This window comes from Mustela nivalis (assembly GCF_964662115.1).
Source record: "Mustela nivalis genome assembly, chromosome: 11".
NCBI lineage: Eukaryota > Metazoa > Chordata > Mammalia > Carnivora > Mustelidae > Mustela > Mustela nivalis.
This window is the reverse complement of record NC_139030.1, coordinates 100,049,068-100,075,811: the sequence shown is the minus strand read 5'-3', so window position 1 is coordinate 100,075,811 and position 26,744 is coordinate 100,049,068. Positions and strand designations below refer to the sequence as shown.

At 38.7% G+C, this 26,744-nt stretch overlaps 1 protein-coding gene and 1 long non-coding RNA gene across 4 annotated transcripts in view; one reads left to right on the top strand and one right to left on the bottom strand.

Annotated features, from left to right (window-relative positions):
• ICA1L (islet cell autoantigen 1 like) overlaps window positions 1-21,341 on the bottom strand; it is a 64,801-nt gene extending 43,460 nt beyond the window's left edge. For 2 of the 3 annotated variants that reach the window (XM_082688905.1, XM_082688907.1), the window contains exons 1-2: window positions 20,734-21,341; window positions 12,711-12,861 (exon numbers count right to left, since the gene is read on the bottom strand). In XM_082688905.1, the coding sequence (XP_082545031.1) occupies window positions 12,711-12,736 (26 nt within the window). In that variant the 5' untranslated portion in view covers window positions 12,737-12,861; window positions 20,734-21,341. Of the gene's footprint in view, window positions 1-12,710; window positions 12,862-20,202; window positions 20,661-20,733 lie in introns of those variants that run through there. The other variant, XM_082688906.1, reaches the window with a different exon arrangement.
• On the top strand, window positions 21,252-26,248 carry LOC309843406. The gene is made up of 2 exons (XR_014300122.1): window positions 21,252-21,350; window positions 23,061-26,248. It is a non-coding gene; the product is annotated as an uncharacterized lncRNA (long non-coding RNA).
• Window positions 26,249-26,744: the final 496 nt, after the last annotated feature.

Genomic DNA, 26,744 nt, shown 5'->3' with positions numbered 1-26,744 from the left:
CATCTCCAAACTCAGCAGATTTCTGTGGCATGCTCCTGCGCCACTCCTCCCAGGGGAGGAAGAGGAGTCTACCTGGATCTGCCCCTTGTTGGGTCCCTGCTCAAAGAGTAGTGGTCCAATTGTGTCATGGATCAGTTTATGACATCCCCGAGCTGAGACAGGTAGTCAGTTTCTAGACATTCTCTGAATACTCTGCTTTGGATATCCTCCTGGATTCCTGGCAGTTCAGGTCTGTTAACATTTAAATTATATTATATATATAGAAATGCAGAACCTCTCATATGTGATGCTGGATAATATGGCTGGACATAAGTTGAGACAGAAAATAGAGAATTTAATCTTGGTACAGAATCAAATTGGATTTGATACAATCATTATACCGTTCCCACACATGAAGAATCTTGAGGGAAAACTTGCAGTTCATCTTTCCTGTCCAATTTCTGTCTGCTTTTGGTTGCTCTTGACTGCTTCCAATTAGTTTTCCTCCCAGACTATTATTAGCATGAGGGTCAGTCCAATTGTATGACAAACCGCTGATTTCCTCTACTAAGCTGAATGCAAGTTCAGGCCATATCAATTAAGAGAACAAAATTCCAGGGAGCATCAGAAGAGAACATCTCTTCCCTGCTCCTACTTCAACGCTGACAGAGCTCAAATAGTACATTCCTTGCCTCTCTCCACTCCCTCACTATGTCCTTCATGGAGAAGAAAATGTAATTTACCAGACTAGACTTGAGAAAAATAAACTTAACCCTCCCTTTTCTCTCTGTAAAGAAGCTATCCTGACTGCAGAGAGCACACATTGCCTGGCAAGGGGAGGATAGTGGCTGGGGGGGTAAATCTGCAAAAGATGGGATTTGCACATTTGTGGTTTTTTACTAAGGGCACTGCTCAAACTGCTTGCCACTGGAGGTAGGTTGAACAGAAAGCAAAATCTTATAGGCTTGAGATATCAAGTTCAAGGCTGATGAACTATAGAAATTTAGGAAGGATATCCCAAAAGAGAGGGAGCAAAGGAGATGATCCCTAAAATCTGTATATAAAGTCCTCCCAAGACCTGTGCTGATTACTAAACTAATCATGAAGTGAGGGAAGGGACTCCAAGGATGCTGGCAGAAAAAACAAACAAACAAACAAACAAAAAACGGCTGGAAACTAAAGTAATTAAGTAAAGATTCAAGCTACTACCACTATAGAGGAGAATGTCTAGAGCTTGAGTTCAGCCTAGTTATCTGCCCTCTAGAAAAAAAGCTTTTCTTCAGAAAAGCAAAACAGAATCCAGAGTCTCTAAAACTCATCATTTAAAATGCCAAGTAACTGGGGCACCTGGGTGGCTCAGTGGGTTAAGCCTCTGACTTTGGCTCTGGGTCCTGGGATTGAGCCTTGCATCAGGCTCTCTACTCAGCAGGGAGTTCGCTTCCTCCTCTCTCTCTCTCTGCCTCTCTGTCTTGTGATCTCTCTCTCTCTCTCTGTCAAACAAACAAACAAACAAACAAATAAATAAATAAATAAATAAATGGGGCACCTGGGTGGCTCAGTGGGTTAAAGCCTCTGCCTTCAGCTCAGGTCATGATTCAGGGTCCTGAGATTGAGCCACACATCGGGCTCTCTGCTCAGTAGGGAGCCTGCTTCCCCCTCTGTCTCTGCCTGCCTCTCTCCCTACTTATGATTTCTGTCTGTCAAACAAATAAATAAATAAATCTTTTATTTTATTTTATTTTTTTAAGATTTTTTTTTTTTTGACAGAGGGAGAGAGAGATCACAAGCAGGCAGAGAAAATTATGTTATGTACATATTATGTACAGGGCAAGAAAAAAGCAAATTACAGGCAGTTTCTCAATGAAAACAACAAAAACCAGACTACAGTGGAGGAATATATTTAGGGTACTGAATGAAAGAAAACAAACTATCAGCCCATAATCTGTATCTATCAAAACTATCCTTTAAAAATGAAAGTAAAATACATTTTCAGATAAAGAACCAAGAGAATCCATGGCTGGGGGACTTTCAGAAATGCTAACATTTTCTTCAGGCTGAATGAAAATTTTAACAGTAATTTGGATCCACAGGAAATAATAAAGATAACTGGAATTAGGAAGGTTTTGGGATAAATATGAGCTTTTCCTTTCTTAATTTCTTTAAAAGTTTGGGCACCTGAGTGTCTCTGTTGGTTAAGCAGCTGCCTTCAGTTCAGGGTCCTGGGATCAAGCCCCGCCTTGGAGTCCCTGCTCAACCGGGAGTCCGCTTCTTACTCTGCCCTGCCCAATCCCCTTGTGCTCTCTCTGCAAAATAAATAAAATCTTTTTTTAAAACTTCTTTAAAAGTCATAGTTCAACATATGCAGACAAAAATAAAATAGCTCAATTATCAACATTCTGCCATTTTAAAAGTAGATTTTTCATTTCTTTAAGGATCTATTCATCTTAGAGAGAGCAAGGGCGAAAGGGGCTGAGGGAGGAGAGAGAATCCCAAGCAGAGATCCCATACTGAGTGCATAATTGGGGGGATCTCAATCCCAGGACCCCGAGATTTATGACCTGAGCCGAGACCAAGAGTCAGACACTTAACTGACTGCACCACCCAGGTACCCCGATAATCTGCCATATTTGTATCATTCATACTTTCCTAATCCTACCACCTCATTCTATCATCATCATCATTAATACATGGCTCTTTTTGGTAATATTTACATACACTGATGTGTATAATTTGGGGCTATATACTTTTGACAAATGGATATTATGGTATAGAATATTTCTAATGCCCCAGAAAATACCCCTGTATCCTTTTTCAGGCAATGCCTAGCCTATAAGAAATAATAACAGTTTTTATTTTTTTTTTACCTCAGTTTCTCCTTCTCTAGTTAGGGCTTTTTTTTAAATTGCTGAATAGTAATCCATTGTGTGAATGTAACAACAGGTCTTCATTTTTTACTACTGTAAGTAAAGCTGCTATGAACTACTTGTGATCTTTATTTCAAATAAATAAAATCTAGATGAACAATTTCCTGTATTTTTCTTTCTTTTTTTTTTTTAAAGCTATTATTGACCCATGGAAGACTCATTTTCTTGTTTGTTCATTTACTTGTGTATTGATTCTTTAACTTCTTCCTCATTTCCATCTCTCCTTACAATCATTCTGATGTGCTTGAATGTGTACTTTTTTTTTATTTGAATGTAGTCTTGTAAAATGAGTTATGTACACATTCTAATATATAAAAATGATACAGTGCTGCAGATTTTATTTCTGACTTTTTGGGTGTTTTTCACTCAGCCCTTGTTTTTAGGTTCTACATATGTTGCTATGTATGTATCTGTTCTGTTGTTTCCATTACACAACATTCTTTATTGTTTAATTCTTTGAGGATAGAATCCTCATGTCTTAGCGCATCTATTGCAGTCAATGAGAAGTCTGTTTTTCTGTACTGTTTTTTTTTGGGGGGGGGGGTTAAATTCCTCAGTACAATCTTTCAATTTAAGAATTCTCTTTTCAGTTTTGTCTAGAGTTCATCCCAGCCTTTAAGATTTGTTTTTTAATATCCAGTGACTATTTCTTTCTTCTGTAATTTTCAAGATTTCTAATTGGTTCCTCATATTCCTCTTCTTGTCCTTTATAACGGTGACCATCCTATAATTTTTCACTTTGGCACCCTAAATATATAGAATTCTAAGACTCTTCTACAAAATTATTTTTTACCTGGAATGAATTCATGTTCCAAATGTTGATTTTGTTTAATTTTATTAGGCTCATTTTGAGTACAGAATCTTTAATTTTTTCCTTCTTCCCTCTGTGGTTATTTTATTTCTCCTTACTAGTGGCTATACAGTTGTTTTTCATTCACCTTCAGGGTTCCTACTTCCACAGAATCTTACACTGTTGTTTTAGGGCACCTGTCGTAGTGATATCTGAAATACCATTGATCTAATCAGGTTTGAAAGAATGGTGTATGGGAAACACTTAATTTCTACCAACCTGGAGAAACTGACCTCCTAGATACCAGAGACTATTTCTATATTGAGAGCTCAGCACATCTGTTTCAGCCCCATTTACTTCTTTATTTTTCCACTTTGTTTTGGTTTATGCTTACCTTATTATCTAGGCAAGATACATCTTTTTGGATTTGCTTCTAAATTTCTTTTCTAATTACCATGAGTTGAGAGCAAATGTTACTATGCCGTCTTAACTAGAAATCTACTTTATTTCCAGTAAGAGTACAATTTCTTTTTTTTACTTGAACACAGTCACCATGTAGAACATTTTATTCCTTTTTGCACCATATAATATTTAAATGTTTTAGCTATTTCTTGGATTTGGAGTACAAATCTTAAAATAGAACAAATCAATATTCTCTTTAGAGGTAGTTCTATACTCACTTTAATATCTCATTACTGTGACATCACTAAAAAGGAAGCAAAACAGACTGATGGTAATATGCAGACTGATGAAAGTACTAAAATCCCTTGAGAAAAATAATCTGTAAAGACTTTTGGCTAAATATAACATAATTGCTTGATGCAATTAAGAAAATACATTAGACAAGTTTGCTGTTTAATATTAATGAAAACTCCTGATTACTCTGGCTCCCAAGCCATAACTTTTATTACAAACACAATCAGCATTTCCTCAAAGAATCAGAGTTTGTTAATGATTTCAACTAATGATATGAAACAGTCCAAAATGTCAACTAATTTTTTCTCTACAGTGGGATAAAGAGTGATAATTTTCTGTAGTTTCCAAATTTACTACAATTAACATATAAAACTAGCTTTTGTGTAATTATTATTATTTTGAAAAATGTTTACTTGATTATCAAGCCCATTTCTATCTTTTTGGCTTTGTCTTTTTCACTTTTATTTATCATTATTATTAGGTAGTACTAGCAAGCCCTTATCCAAAGTGAGAGTCATTCCATTCATTCATTGTTAAAGTACACATTAAATAGTTATGCTTTTATACAATTTTATTTATGAATTAGTAAGTGTATAAAAGAAGTCTGAGGGTGCCTGGGTGGCTCAGTGAGTTAAGCCTCTGCGTTCTGCTCAGGTCATGATCTCAGGGTCCTGGGATCGAGCCCCACATCAGGCTCTCTGCTCAGCAGGGAGCCTGCTTCCCACCCTCCTCTGCCTGCCTCTCTGCCTACTTGTGATCTCTGTCAAATAAATAAATAAAATCTTAAAAAAAATAAGTCTCAGGAGGTAAAAGTTATTACAAAGACTGTGTATTAATATCACATATACATTATTGACAAGGGAACTCCTATTCCCTTCTCCTGCCAACAATCTCACACCTATTAATAATAGAAAGAAGATTAGAATTCAGGTGTTCTAGGTCCACAAGTGAAATATTGAAGAAACACAGAGATCTTAACAGCATGAGACAAGAAAATGTCATTTCAAAAACAGGCTGAAGAAGGAAAATGTAGGTAGGTGATAGATTGTAGAGGTCTCTATATTTTATTTATATTTATTTATTTATTTTTTAAAGATTTTATTTATTTGACAGAGAGAGAGAGAGAGGTCACAAGTAGGCAGAGAGAGAGGGGAAGCAGGCTCTCCGCTGAGCAGAGAGCCCGATGCAGGACTCCATCCCAGGACCCGGAGATCATGACCTGAGCTGAAGGCAGAGGCTTAACCCACTGAGCCACCCAGGCGCCCCACTATATTTTATTTAATAGGTATTGTGGGCCGATAAATGTTTTTGAGCAGCAGAAAGATCGTTCATAACAATCTTTCCACATTCCAGACATAATAAGAATCAGGACCAGGAATATTACCATAAGAACAGATGTGAAGGAAGAATCTACAGAATTTGGTTAGTAATGACTTAACAGTTTTGCCCCTGAAAAATAAGGAGGTTTAGAAGAAATGGGAACATTATGCATCTGATGTGTGAAATTCTGAGTTTGAAATGGTAGGTGGCATCTGAGTTCACAGAAATATCTAAAAGCAATTACAACTGTAGTGATAAAGATTATTTCAAGCTTGGGTCTCTAGTCAGACTGCCTAGGTTTGAACCTAGTAACTCTACTACGTCTCGCTGTGGGACCTTGTGTGAGTTACATTAATCTCTCTGACCTTTATTTTCTCATCAGTAAAACAGGAATAATGAAGTAAATAGATTGGTGTAAGAATTAAATGTGAAAATACATGTAAAGCACTTAGAACAGATATTGTTGATATTTAAGAAGCATTATTGTATACTTTCTCATTTTAAATTTTATTGGTGCTCAGATTAGAAATGGTGATTTGGGGGACATGTGGGTGGCTCAGTCGGTTAAGTGTCTGATTCTTAATTTCGGCTTAGCTCTTGATCTCAGGGTTATCTGACTGAGCCCCATGGCGGAGTCTGCACTGCACTGGACATGGAGCCTGCTTAAGATTCTCTCTCCCTCTCAGACAAACCACAATACTCTTAATCTCAGGAAACAAACTGAGGGTTGCTGGAGGGGAGGGAATGGATGGAATGGGGTGGCTGGTGATGGACATCGGGGAGAGTGTGTGCTGTGAACTGTGTAAGACTGATGATTCACAGACCTGTACCCCCGAAACAAATATTAACAAATATGTTAATACATTTTAAAAAGCTTCTCTCTCTCCCTCTCACTCTGCCCCTTCCCCATCAAAAAAAAAAAAAAAAATGGTGACTTGGGAATTAGCTAAAAAAAGACAGTTAAACAGTAAGAACTGATGGGACCTTCAAAAAAGAAAGCAGAAAGGTGGTAAAATTTAGAGAGGGTTCGAGGAAGGTGAATCAAATTCAGACCAGGTTCTTGGTATTGTGCTATGGATTCACTATGATATGAATGATACAGGTTAATGAGAAATGTGTTCTTTATATAATAGATATTTAAATCACATAACTAAAAGAAATTGAACTTCAGAGGTTATCTAGTTTAGCTGTCTATTTTGGTTCAAAAGGGATGGAGATGTCTATAAAATGAGAATAATAGAAGGCTTATAAAAACCTTTTCACAACTAAGAGTACAGAACAATTACATAAAGAAAACACATTCTATACAGAGTAGAGTGAAAAGCTGACATTAATTCTCTCAGCAGTGCTGTAAAGGGATTAGAGTATTTTTTATACTCATTTGTTACAAAATCATTCACCAGTATATTAGCAATACACTGTGCTTATTGAAATTTTCATTAGTAAGGTGACTGATCAATATGAACTTGGTAACATTAGACCATTTTTGACCTATAAAATGAGCAATTTCAGATGCTTCAACCTAATAAAAAGATCTCAAGTTCACCAATGTAATCTAGCTCATCTCTGAAGAATGTGGTTTGTGCACAAATGATCTGCTTACCCAAGAACACATCTCAACTCAAGTCAGGGATCTAGGCTGACTGCAAAACTGGTCTGCAGAGAAAAAATTAGTTCTGAGATGCTTTTTTGCTACAACAGCAGACATAAGTAGATACACCAGATTGCATGGCCCACAAAGCTCTATTTACTGACTATATGGCCTTTTACCAAAAAAAAAAAAAAAAAGTTTACAAACCCCTGACCTAGACCATGATTCTCAAAATTATAAGGAATCATAAGTCTCTTTAAGGTTTACTGTTTGTAATAAGACAATACCTATCTTTGTTCATATGTATACACACATATATGTACACATACATTATATATATGTTTTATATATATATAAAATATATAATTTTTAAAGATACTACCTGACTAATCTTTCATCAACTGTCCATTAATTTGGGAATGGTTTTTAGTTTTGGCCAATGAGTAGATTAAGTTTATTTGCCCCCTTTCCTGGATGGAGATAAACTGAAGCCCATTAAAATTATTAGGGACTACAGGAACCTTGGGTGGCTCAGTTGGTTAAGCAACTGCCTTCGAATCAGTTCATGATCCTGGAGTCCCAGGATCCAGTCCCGCATCAGTCTCCGTGCTTGGTGGAGAATCTGCTTCTCCCTCTGACCCTCCCCGCCGTAATGATCTCTCTCTTTCTCATCCTCTCTCAAATAAATAAAATCTTTAAGAAAAAGATTAACAAGGACTACAGATATGAAAGACTATCAAGTCACAGATTGAGAATCTGCCCTGAAACTGCCCTAAATAATATATTCTATATAAAGCATCAGCTTCAGTATTTGACTAGAATTGCATAAAAGTTATAAACATGAAACTTTTCAAATACATAAATTAACTATTGTTTAGCCAAAAATAGTTTGGTTACTGAGATACCAGAAGCATTACAGTACTAGAGTAATTGAAATTAATAAATACAAAAGGGACCCCTGGGTGGCTTAATCAGTTAAGTGTCTTCCTTTGGCTCAGGTCATGATTTCCTGGTCTTGGGTTCGAGCCCTACTTTGGTCTTTCAGGCTCTCTGCTCAGTGGGGAGTGTGCTTCTCCCTTGCCTCCTGCTCTCCCTCAATCCCCACATGTGATCTCTTTCTCAAATAAATAAAATCTTTTAAAAATAAGATTAATAAATACAATGGACACTAGAATTAGTGTAGAACTAAATTAGCTGAAATTTCTAAGTAGTCTCAATAAGGAAGTCAGTTTTGAATGTACATTAAATGATGGCTTTGTTCTGGGGGCTACAACTTGGCACTCCAATCTTAACATCAATAAGGCAATGACCTGAGAAAAGCAGTTAAAATATAGAGCTGTGTTTATCTAAAATAGAAGACAATACTTACCATTCAATCACAGACAGAGAGATCCTGTACTAAGAAGGTAGGTTGCCCACAGAGAGGTTATCATCTTGACCAAATATTCTTATTTAAATACATTTTTGTTTTAAGATTTTATTTATTTATTTGACAAAGAAAGATACAGCAAAAGAGGGAAAACAAGTAGGGGGATTGAGAGAGGGAGAAACATGCTTCCCACCCAGCAGGGAGCCCAATGCAGGGCTTGATCCCAGGACCCTGGTTTCACGACACAACTTGAGCTGAAGGCAGACACTTAACAACTGAGCCACTCAGGTGCTCCGTAACCAAATAGTCTTATAAAATGACTAGAGTTCAATCATTTTTAAAAAGATTTTTACTTATTTACTTGAGAGAAAGAGAGAGGGAGAGCACAGAGGGAGAGGAAAAGCAGACCCTTTCTGAGTAGGGGGCCCAATGTGGGACTTGTCTCAGGACTCTGGGATCATGAGCTGAGCTGAAGGCAGATGCTCAACTGACTTGAGTCACCCAGGTGCCCCTTTAATATAGATTTTTTTAAAGATTATATTTATTTGAGTTTAATCATTTTTATATAAGAATTCAAAATTATACAGAAGGTAAAGTCTTAAGGGAGGCTTATGATACCTATATCTAGATGTTTCTGATAATCTTAGCATTACTACATACTAAAATAATAATTACACTTGTAGAACTCTTGACAATTTTTTAAATTGTCACACATTTCATCACCTTTGATCCTTATAATAACCCCAAAAGCTACAAATGTTAGATTTCATTATTCCAGTTTTATAGAGATCACTGAGGCTCTGTGAAATTGAGCGAAATTTCTCAAAAGAACATCTTGATATTTAACACATATCCAGGTCTTCTGACTCCACAAGCACAGTTCTTTTCCATTTTGAATGTGGAAAAAATGTGATTCAAGATGTTTCCTACCTTATAGTGAGTTAAGTGAAATATATAATATTTAGTTCCTAATTTTCAGGTAACCCACTTCGAAAAACCTAGAGGTTTTCAGGAACTAGCTAGGTACATAAAAATTGGTGTTGCTTATAAGAATGAAGACGAGAGAGAGATATTAACAAAATTAACAAGTTCTGATTGCAAACTACATTTGAATTTCTAGTTACCATAAAATTTATTTTTATAGAAATAGTCTATAATTTCAGTAGTCAGTGTAATTTTAGTCTGTAAAGAAGTTAAAAAAATACCAAAACAGATCAGAGCTCATTTTTTCCAAAAGTGATGCTTCAAGATTATCTACTTATCAGACTTTCTGCTTAAGAATTTACTATAGAGGGCGCCTGAGTGGCTCAGTGGGTTGAGCCGCTGCCTTCGGCTCAGGGTCCTGGGATCGAGTCCCGCATCGGGCTCTCTGCTCAGCAGGGAGCCTGCTTCCCTTTCTCTCTCTCTGGCTGCCTCTCTGTCTACTTGTGATTTCTCTGTCAAATTAATAAATAAAATCTTAAAAAAAAAAGAATTTACTATAGAAATATAATTTACTTATATCATTTTAATCATATCATTTCATAAAGAACAGAAAGAGCATTTAAAATAGATTATTGGAAAACAAAACTTGAAAAATATTAATGGAGTCAGTAAGACCATTCAAACCATAAACAGTATATTAAGAGGGGCTCTGGCTGGCTCAGTCAGTAGGGAGTGTGACTCTTGATCTCAGGGTCATGTGTTCAAGACCCATATTGGTTGTAGAGATTACTTAAATAAATATTTTTAATTAAAAAATAAGAAACAACAGTAACTAAAGGGGCACCTCACTGGCCATCAGGGAAGCATATGACTTGATCTCAAAGTCATGAGTTCAAGCTCCACACTTGGTGTGGAAATTACTTTTAAAAAAATGTTTTTAATCTTAATAAGTTAAGGAAAAGGAAGTAAACTACAGAAGAAGTTTTATTTTTGAAAGAATCTTTTTAATAGTTTAAAGTATCAAAAATTAAATCTTTATGTTAAAAATATATTAGAGCTAATCTCCAATGAAATTTAAGAATATTTCCAACTTCACTGCATATTTCCAGTCCTTTGCTATGCCCAATCTTCCGAAGTGCAGAGCCTCTCATGAGGACCCAATGGGATAACATATGCAAAATTGCTTTGAAAAATACAAAGTTGTGGGGTGCCTGGCTGGCTCATTTGGTAGAACATGCAACTCTTGATCTCAGGGTTGTAAGTTCAAGCCCCACATTAGGCACAGACTTTACTTTAAAAAATATAAATAAAGTTGAATGCAAGTATAAGACATTCTTTTAATTATTACATACAACCTATAAATATACTTGATCTTAGCCAAAAGGCTGAGAAGTTATTACATATAGCTTCTAAATAAACAAAAATACATAGGATATAAATTTTTAATTTTTTAAAAATTTCATTTATTTATTTGACAAAGAGAGAGAATAAAAGCAAGCAGAGTAGCAGGCAGAGGGGAAGGGAGAAGCAGGCTCCCCATGGAGCCAGGAGTCTGAAGTGGGGCTCCATCCCAGACCCTGGGATCATGACCTGAGCCGAAGGCAGATGCTTAACAGACTGAGCCACCCAGGTGCCCTGGATGTAAATTTTTAAAACATGAAACATGAAATTTATTTAACTGACTTAATTTTAAAGCTCAAGTTAAGAAATAACCTGGAAGAGGCTGTTAAAAACAGAGTATTAAAAAACAGGGTACCCTGTTAAAAATGCAGATTGACCCCATGCACTTAACTGCTTTTCCTTCCCTAACCCACTAAAATAACAGTAAAAGAAAGAACTTAGCAAACTCAACACCCAAAGAACAAATAATCCAATCAAGAAATGGGCAGAGGACATGAACAGACATTTCTGCAAAGAAGACATCCAGATGGCCAACAGACACATGAAAAAGTGCTCCATATCACTCGGCATCAGGGAAATACAAATCAAAACCACAATGCGATATCACCTCACACCAGTCAGAATGGCTAAAATCAACAAGTCAGGAAATGACAGATGCTGGCGAGGATGCGGAGAAAGGGGAACCCTCCTACACTGTTGGTGGGAATGCAAGCTGGTGCAGCCACTCTGGAAAACAGCATGGAGGTTCCTCAAAATGTTGAAAATAGAACTGCCCTATGACCCAGCAATTGCACTATTGGGTATTTACCCTAAAGATACAAATGTAGTGATCCAAAGGGGCACATGCACCCGAATGTTTATAGCAGCAATGTCCACAATGGCCAAACTATGGAAAGAACCTAGATGTCCATCAACAGATGAATGGATCAAGAAGATGTGGTATATATACACAATGGAATACTATGCAGCCATCAAAAGAAATGAAATCTTGCCATTTGCAACAACATGGATGGAACTAGAGCGTATCATGCTTAGCGAAATAAGTCAAGCAGAGAAAGACAACTATCATATGATCTCCCTGATATGAGGAAGTGGTGATGCAACATGGAGGCTTAAGTGGGTAGAAGAAGAATCAATGAAACAAGATGGGATTGGGAGGGAGACAAACCATAAGTGACTCTTAATCTCACAAAACAAACTGAGGGTTGCTGGGGGGAGGGGGTTTGGAAGAAGGGGGTGGGATTATGGACATTGGGGAGGGTATGTGATTTGGTGAGTGCTGTGAAGTGTGTAAACCTGGTGATTCACAGACCTGTACCCCTGGGGATAAAAATATATGTTTATAAAAAATAAAAAATTAAAAAAAAAAAAAAGAGGCAAAACTAATCTAGGGCATTACCAGGGTAGTGGTTCCTTTTGGGGTTGGGGCAGATTAGTGGCGAGAGGGGGGCACTTGAAGGGACTCTTGGAATGTCAATAAAGTTCTATTTCTTGATCTGGGTAAAAAAAAAAATAAATAAAATAAAATAAAATAACAGTAAGAGAATAAAACAAAAATGTAAGCCATTAACTCATAAGTACAAAAAGAGTCAGTATAATGACAAGAGCATATGAGAGACTTCAATACATTTTGGAGAGGAAGTTGTCCCCTAAGCTTTAACAGAGGAATGCTGATAAACAATAAGTTAATTACCTTAAGAATATCAAAAGACGTACCATTTGGAAGCAGAAGAAGGATTCATTGAAGTCTGTATACAGCTGGCTGGACCCCGAGGTCCCTTTCTAATCTGTGTCACTCAATGGGGGTTGAAGAATTGAACCAAGAACGTTCTGGACTTGGGCAAGACAACACAGCAGAAGACTCAACCTAAAAACAAAATGATAAAGTGAAAGTCTACATACAGAACTGTTGAATATCAAGTGATTTTTCCATTCTTTGCTCACCAGTAGCAAAGCATCCCCTACCCCACACACAACCCTTTCCATTCCTTAGGAAAGACTGTAACATCTTTTCTCTGGAAAGAATTAAAAGCTCCAGAGTAAAGGATTATGTCATTTGGACATTATGAAAGGATGAATCTTTGCCTATTCGCTGTAGAACAAAATATGCCACTAACAAGCTCAGTCATAAATACAAAGCTTCTGCTTAGTTTTACTAGTCTTCCTCTTAAATATAAATGAAAACCCAAAGATCAACAGATATCTGAGGGAAGTCTTCAGTAAGAAAGACCTCTGACCCAAACCAACAAATAGAAAAAAGAAAAAAGCTGTGGGTAATTAAGAAAATATAGAAAGAAAACACAAATTAGTTACTTTGAGAGTAACTAGTACTCTTGAAGAGGAATAATAAAAGAATAAGAAAGGGTTCTCTGGGTGGCACAGTTGGTTGTCTCTGACTCTTGGTTTCAGCTCAGGTTATGATCTCAGGGTTGTGAGATTAAGCCCCATGTGGAGCTCTGAGCTCAGCATGGAATCTACTTGTGATTTCTCTCTGTCAAATAAATAAATAAAATCTTTAAAAAAATAAAAATAAAAATAAAAATAATTTAAAAATTTAACTTTTTTTCCTTTCAGATAGATTTTTAAAATTTCTTTTCAGCGTAACAGTATTCATTGTTTTTGCACCACACCCAGTGCTCCATGCAGTCCGTGCCCTCTCCAATATAACAAATGGAACATAAGCAAATTTTGAAAAGAAATATCTAGGCAAGGTAATATAGAAATAAGAAAAAACTTTCTTTTTAAGATTTTATTTATTTACTTGAGAGAGCGAGCACAGAGGGAGAGGGAGAGGTAAACCCCCATTGAGCAGAGGGCCCAATGCAGGACCCAATCCCAGGACCCAGATGGAAAGCAAATGCTTAGCCAACTGAGCCACCCAGGAGCCCCTTTATTTTTAAATTAGAGAACTCTAATTTAAATTAGAGAACTCACTTTTCATAAGTGAAAAGACAAACACCATTTGAAAGATAAGGACAAAACAAGAATAGGCAATTCACAAAAGAACTTCAAAGATGCAATGAATACACAAAAATGTTATCTCTTGTAACTCAAGATGCACAAACGTAAGTAAAGTATGTTCATCTGTTAGATGAGCAAGGATTTAAAAGGTTAAAAGCTTCTGGGAAATGCATGCATGTTTGCATAATTCCTTTTGCTGACCAAAACAGAACCAAAATTAGAGAAGGAAACCCCTGTGCAAAATAGCCACATCTCAACAGTATTGATTCCAACAAATAAATCTCAGCTACCAGGTTTTGCATCATATTTAAAGAGGATGTCCAAATCTGCGATGCATCTCCTCTAATCTCAAACAGATTCAGTTTTGGCAGATTGAGTGGGTCCTGAAGAACACTTCCCCATAATCAATCACTAACTTGAAAACATGAGTCCTTAAAGACATAGCAGCCAGACTTACGGAGAAAGCGGACAGCATTCTACCTGGTACCTATCTCCCTATCACAGCCTGGCAGAGAAGACTACTAAAGAAGAGATCATGTTGTTTAAGGTGGGGATGTCTCTTTTCTTCTAGTTTCCGTGAGGACAGACTTTCCATAAATCTTCCTAGTGTCTTGCCCCTTTACCCCTTAAGTGAGAAACCTGACTGGTGAGTTCACCATTGGTCCGCATTTTTTGAGTGGGGAGAGCTAATCTATCAAAAGTCTTAGGTAAACATGTCTATTACAAAGATCCAAAGTATCCCTTGGGTGGGCTACTCCAAGTCTGGGCTGGGGACAGACATATGAGAAGACCACCTATACCATACATATCTTCCAACAGCTCTCTCAACAATGAAGTTGATATTTTATCTCCACCTGCCTAACTAAGCTCTTTCGACCACATCTGAATTGGTCCCAATCTGAGGAAGGAACAAAAGAGCCAAGAAGTGTCATGTACTGGGCTCCCTAAACTTAGAGTTGCCATGACATTTTTTATTTTCCTCATCAGGAGCCCAAGCATGGCTGTAGAGAAACAGAAACAGTAAGCTAGTGGCCAACCTGCACAGCAGAGTAAAGCAGATGAATCAGCGATATGTCAGAATTGCTCTGTGTCTGGCGTGAATGTTTAACATGTGTTATGGGAACCTGCTTACAGAAAGCATATGACAACTGTGTCACCAAGCAGCCAGTTTAAAGAAGAGAGATCACGACAATGTGTTCAGTCTCCTGTCTCAGCCTCTAAGGAAGATTTCCAATGACTTATGCCATTTTTGGGCAAAGAGCAGGCCAGAACTTTTCAACAATAAATAACATAAAAATGTAAGACTGCATAAGAGGAGAAGGGATCATAATGTGGAAAAGAGGGGGAAAAAACCACACATTTGAAGAGCTGCTTCATAAAATAGAATTTTAAAGAAGAACCACTTTGTATCAAATAAATAGAACATAAGTCCATAAAACAGATTTTTAAAAAGAGCTGAAACAAACAAAAGATGAAAAGAAAAAAAGAAAAAATGCCACAGTACTTGAAGTCATATTAGAAACAACTCCAAGTAGAAAAGATACTTCAGAAAGCCAAGTTAATAATAAGGATGACAAGCCAAGGAAAATCATTCAGAATGAATAAGACAAAATAAAGGTGGTTAGACTCTAACAAAGTAGTCAGAACAAAGATGATAGATTTGTAAGATAAACAATTGAAATCTAACATAAGTAATATTCTTAGGGAGACAAACAATATGAAACAGCCAAAATATTCAAGGATATAGAAGTGAAAAACTGAAAGATCTTATTATGTATCAGGAAAAATTAACAAGAAATGATCAAGATTTAAGATATATTATGGAATGCTGCCAAATTTTAAGGATGGAAAAAGGATGCTTTTAGGATCTAGAAGAAACAGGGTCACCTACAAATTAAATAATTTATGCTGGCCTCATTCATCTCCTCAGCAACATTAGACAATGGATACAAGTGAGTACTGTGTACAATGTGGAGTGAAAAAGAATACAACTTGGGGGCACCTGGGTGGCTAAATCAGTTAAGCATCTGCCTTTGGCTCAGGTCATGATCCCAGAGTCCTGGGAATCGAGCTCGCACTAGGGCTCCCAGTAGGACTCCCAGGGAGCCTGCTTTTCCTTCTCCCTCTGCTGTTCCCTCTGCTTGTGCTCTCGCTCTGTTAATACCTAAAATCTTAAAAAGGGAAGGAAGGAAGGAAAAGAAAAAGAATATGACATGGAATTTTCTACATGGGGGAATATAATTTTAATGGATATTTAACATTCCATTTAATGGATGTGTTATAATTTACTAAAATGGTACACTACTGATGGGTATTTAAAGATTGTTTCTGGAATATTATTAAATCATGCTGGATAAAAAATAAGAATGAACACATATGTATTATTTAAAATACATGCAAGTTTATCTATAGGTTAAAATCCTGGAAGTATGTTGGCTGAATCAAAGGGTATATACATTTAAAATTTGTCATCTTCCTAAATTGTCCTCCATAAACATTGTACTGATTTTTATGCCCACCAGTAATGGAGGAAAGTGCTTGTTCACTGCAACTCAGCATACTGTTATTAAATTTCTAATTTTTCTCAACCTTATAGATAAAAATTATTTTTACAATAATTTTTATTGTTAATAATTTGGAATTATATTACCATATTTTTAAAAAGATTTATCTATTTATTTGCGAGAGAGAAAGAGAGAGTGAGGGCACATGAGCCGGGGGTGGGAGGGATGAATGGCCAGAGAGAGAGGCAAAGAGAGAGAATCCTCAAGCCAACTCCCCAGTGAGTGTGAAGCCTGACATGGGGCTAGAACTCACAACCCCAAAGTCATGACCTGAACCAAAACCAAGAAACAGACACTTAACTGACTGAGCCACCCAGGCAACCCTATCTTAACATAATTCATCCACTGAAGACATCATCATAAAGGTACACCATTATTTTACATATCTCTATTGAAGAAAATGAGCTACAAAGTAAATGGTTTCAAGTCATCAATTTTCAAACACATAAAAAATTCAGAGGGCTCTGGGATCATGACCTAAGCCCAAGGCAGACACTTAACCAACTGAGCCACCCAGACACCACCCTCTCCCCCCGCTTTAAAAAGATTTTATTTGAAAGAGCGAGAGCTCTCAAGAGAGAGCAGAGTGGGGAAGAGAGGGAGAAGCATTTTCTTAACGATTTTTATCAAGAAAGGATGGCGTATTTTGCTGAATGCTTTTTCTTCATATATTGAGAGGATCATATGGTTCTTATCCTTTTTTTTTTTTTTATTAATGTGGTGTATCACATGTTCTGCGGATGTCGAAATTTGTGGATATTCCTGCAGCCCAGGAATAAATGCCTCTTGGTCATGTTGAAAAGATGTGCTCTATATACACACAACAGAATAATACTCCATCATCCAAAAGAATTAAATCTTGCCATTTGCAATGATGTGGCTAGAACTAGAGTATATTATGCTAAAACGAAGTAAGTCAGTCAGAGAAAAAGAAATACCTTATGATTTCACTCCCATGAGGAATCTAAGAAACAAAACAGATGAGCATAGGGGAAGGGAAGGAAAAATAAGATAAAAACAGAGAGAGGGGCAAAGTATAAGAGACTCTTAAATGCAGGGAACAGACTGAGGGTTGCTGGAGGAGAGGTGGGTAGGGGCATGGGGTACTTGGGTGATGGGCATTAGGAGGGCATGTGATGTCATGAGCACTGGGTGTTACATGTAACTGATGAATCATTAAATTCTACCTCTGAAACTAATACTGCACTATATGTGAACTAACTTGAATTTAAATAAAATCCTGAAAGAACACAAAAAGCATAAATATGTTGATAAATACAAAGGAATAAACATTTTAAACATTACATATACACATGCATCTTTAAATTTCACTAAAAGATTACTGATTCTTTAAATTAAAAGTAATGAAAATATAGAGCACATGTAGAAGTAAAATATATAGAAGGTAAAACCACAAAAGGTGAGAAGATGGTAATTATAAGTATGAAGGGTAATACTCCTAAACTGTTCAGGAAGGACTAGAATGTTTGAAAATCAGCGGTGATAAATTCAAGACACATATGTAATCAATCTTTAAGATCATCAATAAAAATATAACATGAAGAGACTAAACTAAAAAGATAGAAAAAGAAATATTCTTCTAAAAACTCAGTTCACCCAAAAAGGCAGCAGGGGAAGAGAACAAAAGAATGAGAAAAGGGAAAAAGAAGACCAATATGCTTTATCCAAACATAGAAAAAAGTCAGAAAAATAGAAGTGGACTGTTTAACACTATTAAAACACAACGACTGTTGTGAGACTGAATAAACAACTACAACCCAACAGTCTGTAGTTTATAAAAAACACACTTTAAGCATAAACACACAGACGAGTTAAGAGGAAAAAGATGGCAAGAGGCAAACATTAAGCTTATATTTATGTCCGACAGAATAGGCATCCATGTAAAAAGTATTTTCAGGGACAAAAATGGACATTTCATAATGATAAAAGGGTCAATTTGACAAAAAGACACAGCTATCTTAAAAGTGTATGTGACTAACACCACTATGAAATCCATGGTAAAGCCTGACATAACTGAACAGAGAAACAGATAAATCTATAATCATAATTAGAGATTGAGACTTAACACTTCACCCAGAGTAACTGACAGAATAAGGAGACATTAAAAATGTGAATATACAAGGTTTGAGCAACACTCTCAACCAGCTTTGCCTAACTGACATTTAGGCCACTCCACCAACCACCAGTAGAATACACATTTTTCCCTGAGGGTAACTGGAACATTTCAATACCTTTAAATTTATTATTTTTTTCTTCTTGCCTAACCTAACCTTGACTAACCTATTATAGACCATAGGTTTGTATATGTTTTCTGACCACAACATCACTAATTTAGGAATCAACAGCAGCAATCTACCTTAAAAATTCTAAAATATTTGGAAATAAGGTAACAGGCCTAAATAAATAATGGATCAAAGAAATCACGGAGACATTTTGAAGTATCTTTAACTTAATGAAAACATTCCAAACTTGTAGGATTTAGCTAAAGCAAGCTTAGAGAAAAACTTACAGCTTTAAATGCTTATATAAAAGGAACAAAGGTATAAAAATCAATTATTTCTTTCCACCTTAATAAGTTAGAAAAAGAGGAGCAAATTAAATCCAAAATAAAAGAAACAGAATGAAAGTAAGAGTAGAGATCTGTGAAATAGAAAACAGACATATACAGAAAATCAACAAAGTCAAAAATTTTAGTTGTAGGACATAGCACACATGAAATGACAAAGTCGGACAGTGTCAATAAAACAATTTATATCATCTGTTTTATATCTGATATATTTTGATATTTGGTACTAGTTCAGTCACTGGTATAAATTTTTATTAATTATTTATAATAAATATTTCTAATAAAAATGTGATTCCCTAGTTTCCCCACCAGTCTCACGCTGGCACCAGTCTCATATTTTCAGCTTTCCCACTTTGGACTGGCTGAGCTCTGAGCACCCATTTAACTCTAAAATTATAATGATTTATCTAGCAATTATAATTACTTATAATTAGAGCAATGTCTTGCACACAGTTATTTCCATGGCTAGAGGCACAATCATTCTGCACTATTAAATACAGAAATTTCAAAGAATATCGGTTAACGCTGGGCACAGCCAAATATAAAACGATTGAAATTTTTCATCATATAAAAAGTATATACGCACCATTGGTTGTTTATTTGGCCCATACATGTGTAATTGACTCCTAATAACGGAGGAGGCACCTGTGGCTACTCCATAAATATTGATGTTAAAACGATGAAAGTAATATCTATGTTGCCTAAGTCTGAACCTAATAAATCGATACATAAACGCTTAGAGAAAATCCAAAGCCGGGGATAAACGTGATCACCCCGATAAGCTGTTTTCCAGTGACCCGCAGTTTACAGCAGGGTTTACGCTCCGCGCGTGAACATCATCTATGACATGAAAAACAATCCCACCCCCTCTGCTGGCAGACCCGCAGCATCGCGGGGTGCTCGCCAGGTCGGATTTTTCCCCCCCTCCATCTTGCTCAGAGCATCAGGTATCCGACCACTGACAGCATCCGGGCGCCCAACCCGGTGATCCGCCAGCCCGAGGGGCGCCGCGGCCGCGTTCACCGCCGCAGGCCGGAGCACTAGTGCGCCGGAGCCCGCGGAGCTCGGCCATCCCGCAGTTCGCCTCAAACCGCACCTTTACTTGGGTTTTGTTTTTGCCAAACGCTTGCCACTTCCTTCTAAAGAAGGCATTTCCATTACAAAATAATGACACAAAAATAAGCACAACGGGGAAAAAGGAGGTCAGCAGGGGAAGCATCTAAAGGCTGGGAGCATCTGCCCTGCGGAAGCGATCTCCACCTTCCGGGGAATCGCCCGAACAAGCCTCGGCTCCTGCGCACGTTCGCCGGCGGGGCCCGCGGGCGGGCAGCTCCTGGCGTCCGGAGGGGCTCCAACCCCGCCGAAAACCACGCCTGGCCCGTTCGGCCCCGGGGGGCTCGGACCCGGACGCCGTCCGGGAGGGAGGCCGCAGGGGCCGGCGAGGCCCTGAGAGACCGCGTGCGCGCGTGGCGTGCACCTCCCGCCGCGCCGCCACCTCAGGGCGTCGCCACGGGAACCGAGGGTTTGGCCTCCCGCCGGGTAGGCCGGGGGCGGTGGGGGTGGGGGGGGGCGCGGCCTGACCGCCGCCGGGAGGGAGGGGGGCCGCCGGGAGGCCGCAGACTCTCACCGCCACGCTGAAGCCGCGACGCGCCGGTCCTCCGCCACCTCGGGTCGCACTTGGCTGCGCGGAGGTCCGTCCCGGCACCCGTTCCCGCCGCCGCCGCCGCCGCCCGCCGCCCGCGAGCCCCGAGACGCCGCCGGGCCACTCCCGCAGCCCGTGCCCCTCCGCACCCGAGCGTGGAGGTGTCGGGCTCCGGCTGCGGGAGGCGGGAGATTTAAACCGGGCGGCCTGGCGCGCGCCGAAGCCGCGCTGCCCTCGGCGTCTCGCTCTGGCGTCCGCGGTCTCGCCCTTTCGGGCTCTGCGCTAACCCCGCCGAGGCCCGGCTCTCGGTCGGTTTTTTGACGAACTCCGGGACCCACTGTGGTCTGTCTTTACCAAATGACAGTGGTTAACAAACACCGAAACGGTCGGAACGTCAGAAGTAAGGAACTGTGGGGGAGACCCGCGAGGCATTCTCGGTTTCTTCAAGCCCAGCGCCCTCCGCCCGGGTCCCTCCCTGCCACCTCCGAGTCCACACCGCACCCGCCAGGCCTGCCCGGGGCCACCCCTACCCGGCCAGGTGCTTCGGAGCCGCAGGCATCCCTGAACCCTGGGGCGCTACTCAGGACCAGAGCCCGCACGCGGTAACTGTTCACGTGCTGTATTTAACTCTTAGGATAAGGGTTTAAAGAGGATTCACTTAACAGCTGTTAATAACTGACTTCAAATGCACATATACATAACCAGAATTTGTGGTCATAAATGAGTCTTCCAGCGGAAAAGGCAACATTTGAGCCTAAAACTAAAGAATAAAAATAGGTGAATTGTTTCTGGTGGAAGATAATTTAAATTCAAAGAATTTTCAAAGGTGACTCAAAATATCCTATCACTTTACCAAAGCTTTACAAAGTATGAATTACAACTGTGACACAGCCTACGAAGGCAAAAAGCTTACACTCCAGGTGATAGCTGTAAGTCTGTAAGATCGTGAAAGACGGAGTGAGATTCTAGAATATTATTACAAAGTACTTAACCTTAAAAACCTGAAAGTGGTTTTAGAATAGGAAAAGGAATAGGCTATGTATACTAGAGTTAACTTGGACTGAAAATAGTAAGAGGTCTTTAGGCCTGGATTCTAACCCTGAAATATATGGTGCTTCAAGGAATGGGTAAATACCTGAAATAATATGCAAAATTTTGGTGGAGGTCTTTTAAAAGTATTTTTTGGAAATGTAACCAAATCCAAGTTCCACTCTCCGAAGCACAGCAAAGCCAATCGCTGAGACGTCATGTATAAAAGAGTTTATTCTAGAGGCGGCCAAAGAAAAGACATAATAGGGCAAGCTTCAAATCTGCCACCTAGAAGGGGAAGAGAAGTTTTTTTTTATAACAACAGGGGTTGGGATTACATATATATTGATGAAAAGTGTGGTGAAAACTTGTGGTTATTCATAAGGAAAGATGGAACATGCTTACTGAGCAAATGCGTAACATACATCCTGTACTCCTGGTGGAGACTTAAAATGAGGCAAAATTCAGCCCCTACTATCAGACATCTTAAGACAAGGAAAGGGACTATGGGTTTTCTCCAGGAAAGCCGGGATAAACTGGAGGGGCTCTTGGGCTCATTATCTAGGGTAAGGAAAATAGGGCCTTGCTGTTTATAGGCTGGAACCAAATCTGTGACTTCTAGCCTAGGTCTCCCTAATTTGTCAACGGGGTCTGTAATCACACAACAGCTGATTAGGGAGAAATGGGTCTCTGAAAAACAAGCTTTAGCTTTCTGAATTTCAACCTCATTAACCCTGTGGGGACAACCTCAGAAAGAGTCCACAGCTTTCCTGATTCCTCAAGTCCAGACCCTTAGAAGGGTAAGAATTAGCATTTGGCAGTAAGGATGACTGCTATACTTCCTCAGATCTTTCCTGACTCACTCATGGTAAGTTTGGCATCCCTCCTAAGGACATATTTCTACTCTCAACAATTGTAATTATTTTTCTGCCTGTCTTCCTCACTGGATGCTGAGCTCCTCCAAAGTAAAACGCCTATGCATTTTGGGAGCTTTACCTGTTAAACACAGAGCCTAATACACACTGCATTCTGAATGAGTTTATTCAATCAGTAAGTGAACAGAAGCAAAGACAGCTAATTGACAACTGAAGGATACTGTATAAAATATCTAAAAAGAGTTGAACACATTTTTTCTCAAAGAATAAATGATTCTAATATGGTAAGAAAATGACTTTCAGAATGTTACTATGTACATGTTAAGTTTCTTGGGGTATTTTAGAAAATGCTTCTTCCAATAGGATGAACTTTTGTTTTTTAAAATATTTTATTTGTCCATTTGACAGAGGGAGACAACACAAGCAGGCAGAGCTGCAGAGGGAGAGAAGCAGGCTCCCTAGTGAGCAGGGAGCCCGATGAGGGGCTCCATGTGGGGCTTGATCCCCGGACCATGGGATCACGACTCATGTCAAAGGCAGAGGCCCAACTGACTGCAAGTGCCCCCAACAGGATGAAGTTTAACTTAAGAAGATACTAAACTTCAGCTCAATCTCAAGCAGACCAAAGTCCTCCAAGAAATATACCAGAAGTTGTAGTGACTACAGTCAAGGCCTGTTGGTTTTGTTCACCTTTTGGAGAAAATTACTGGAAGATACACAATGTCTCCAAGCCACCATAAAATGAAGCATTTATACATAATTACATTTCCTTCGCAGGTCACACAGAAAGGTGGGCAAGTGGTAGCAGAGTATAAGAATGGCTTCTGCAAACAAGGTCGAGCTATTAACACTCCTGGGCAGGAATTGGGTTTTCTTCATCAGGTATTTGATATATGTTTATAGAATGAGTTAATGATCTTGTTAGCTGTTGGGTTGATAAGAAAATATTTGGGGGCACCTGGGTGGCTCAGTTGTTAAATGGCTACCTTCGGCTCAGGTCATGATCCCAGGGTCCTGGGATCAAGCCCCACATTGGGCTCCCTGCTTGGCAGGAAGTCTGTTTCTCCCTCTCCCACTCCCCATGCTTGTGTTCCCTCTCTGTCAAATAAGTAAATAAAATCTTTTAAAAAATATTTAAATGCCTTGTACTAGTCCCTTAACATATAATGAGGCACCCAGAGTAGTTCAAATTTAGTGTTTCATAAATAAGTTTTAGGAAACAAAAGAATTAACACTATTAAAATGCTTTTATACGAGAGGATATAATTTCACCTGGAAGTGCAAATATTTATATAAGTGTTATTTAATTTTTTTTAAGATTGTACTTATTGAGAGAGCGCAAGCAGGGGGAGAGGCAGAGGGAGAGGGAGAAGGAAAAGGAGAAGCAGGCTCCCCACTGAGCCAGGAGCGGGGCACGGGGCTCCACCCCAGGACCTGGACATCATGACCTAAGCCGAAGGCAGATGTTTAACCATCTGAGCCATGCAAGTGCCCCTCTTTAATTTTCTATCAACAGATTTATCCTAATATAAAGTGTTTTCCTCCACTGTAGGAAAAACAATTAGATGACTTGGAATGTGGGGCTTCACAAATTTGGGACCCAGAGCAATAAGCAGCAATGATTTTTTGCACTATCAAGCAAAGCTCTTGTTAATCTACTAAATAAAACTTCAGTGGATATTAAAACACATATCAAGAATGCCACGCTTTTTTATTTACTCTTATAAAGGACTAGGGATCTATTGAACCAGATGTCATGGAAATAGCTCCATTTCCTTAAGGTGTTCCACTTTCCTTTTAACCTGTGTGATCTTTTCAAGGAAGTCAGAAGTAACAAGTCTGTGGCAGTTAGGGTATGGAGAGCTATCTTCCCAGATGTGCTACACTAGTACTTACATAGGGCAAGCTAAATGTGTTCTCTACCGTACAGCATTTTTGTTGATTCAGGTAAGGCTAGAATTAGAGACAGTATTACTAGGATAATTTTTTTTTTAAGATTTTATTTATTTATTTGACAGACAGAGATCACAAGTAGGCAGCGAAGCAGGCAGAGAGAGAGGAAGAAGCAGGCTCCCTGCTAAGCAGAGAGCCCGATGCCGGGCTCGATCCCAGGTACTCTGGGATCATGATTTGAGCTGAAGGCAGAGGCTTTAACCCACTGAGCCACCCAGGCGCCCCAGGATGATTTTTTAAAATGTGAAATGTTATAAACCTACAAGAAAAAGTATTTCCTCCCCCTAAAATAACCACTGAATTGAATTTGGTATTAGTAATTCCCCAGCATGTTGTCTATACTTTTACTATCCATACAACTGTTTGATGTTGCTCACCTTCTCAGATTGTACCTAACAAAATCCTTTCTCTGTATCTCTAATTACTGAGGCATGTGTCCTATCTCCATCATTAATTGGCTATATACTGTAATTGGCTATAGATATTTCTACAGTTACCTTTTCCTCATATATAATTCCCATATGAAAAGAAATGGGTCTTTAAAGAACACTGTATGTTATTATGTTAATACACTTAGTAGTACACTAAAATTGAAATTAATTTTAAACCCAAAAACATGCAAAGCTCAACATAACATTATGGTAATTTGGTAACAATGAATGTCACTTAGGTTTATATATAATCTTTCTCTTACATAGGTGAAAACATCTTCAAATTTGTTCTTCACTTATAAAAATATCATTCTTATGAATGACTTAAGAATTAGCAGAATATATATGCAGTAGTTAAGAGCTTGAGCACTAAACTCGGATACATCCAAATTCAAATCCTGACTTATTTACTAGCCACATGAAATCTGGTCAAGTAACTTGACCCCTCTAACACATATATTCCTCCTTTAAAATAAAGATCACGTCGTCATTTTAATGTCAAAGGATTGCTATGGCAGGATACAGATGGATTTGGGTGTTTTTTTTGTTTTTGTTTGTTTACCATTTTAATAGACACTGCCAGAAAATAATTTACTTCTTCAGATCTGTGAATATCAGTGGATATTGTAACAAAGATAGCCTACCTAACCCTATTAAGCAACTCCCCTTAAAAATCCCAAGTTACATTAAAGACCTATCTAAAAAATTTAAAATCAAAACCATAAGAAACTGGGACTCCTGGGTGGGTCATTTGCTTAAGTGTCTGCATTCGGCTCAGGTCCTGATCCTGGGATCAGGTCCTGCATCCAGCTCCCTTCCCTGCTCACTGGGGAGCCTGCTTCACCCTCTGCCTGCTGCTCTCCCTGCTTGTGCTCTCTGACAAATAAATAAAATCTTAAAAACAAACAAACAAACAAACAAAAGAAACAGCAAGTATTGGCAAGGATGTGAAGAAAAAGGAACCCTCTGCACTGTTAGTGGGAATGCAAACTTGTGCAGTTACTGTGGAAATGTTATATGGTATGGAGGTCCCTCAAAAAGTTCAAAATAGAACTACCCTAAAATTCAGTAATCACACTAGTGGCATTTACTCCTAAAATACAAAAACCCTAATTCAAAGGGATACATGCACGGAAACAGCCCAAGTGTGCATCAATAGATAAACCAAAAAAGACGATGTGGCATATATACACACAATGGATTACTCAGCTGCAAAAAATGAAATCTCACCATTTGCAATGACATGGACAGAAACAGAGAATAATGTTAAGTGAAGTAAGTCAGAGAAAGACAAGTACTATGTGATTTCACTCATGTGAATTTAAGAACACAACAAAGAGAAAAGACAAACCAAGAAACAGCCTTGTAACTTTACAGAACAAACTGACAGTTACCAGAGGTAAAGTGGATGAGGGGTATGAGAAATAGGTGATAGGGATTAAGGAGCACACTTGCTGTGATGAGCCCTGGGTGACCTAAGGAATCGCCCAATCACTGTATTATTCAAGAGAAACTAATATCACACATTATGTTAACTATATCAGCATTTAAATGAATCTTAAAGGGGCACCTGGGTAGCTCAGTGGGTTAAAGCCATGATCCCAGAGTCCTGGGATGGAGTCCTGCATGGCGGGGGTGTGGGGGTGTGGGGGGGTGTGTCTGCTCAGCAGGGAGCCTGCTTCCTCCTCTCTGCCTACTTGTGATCTCT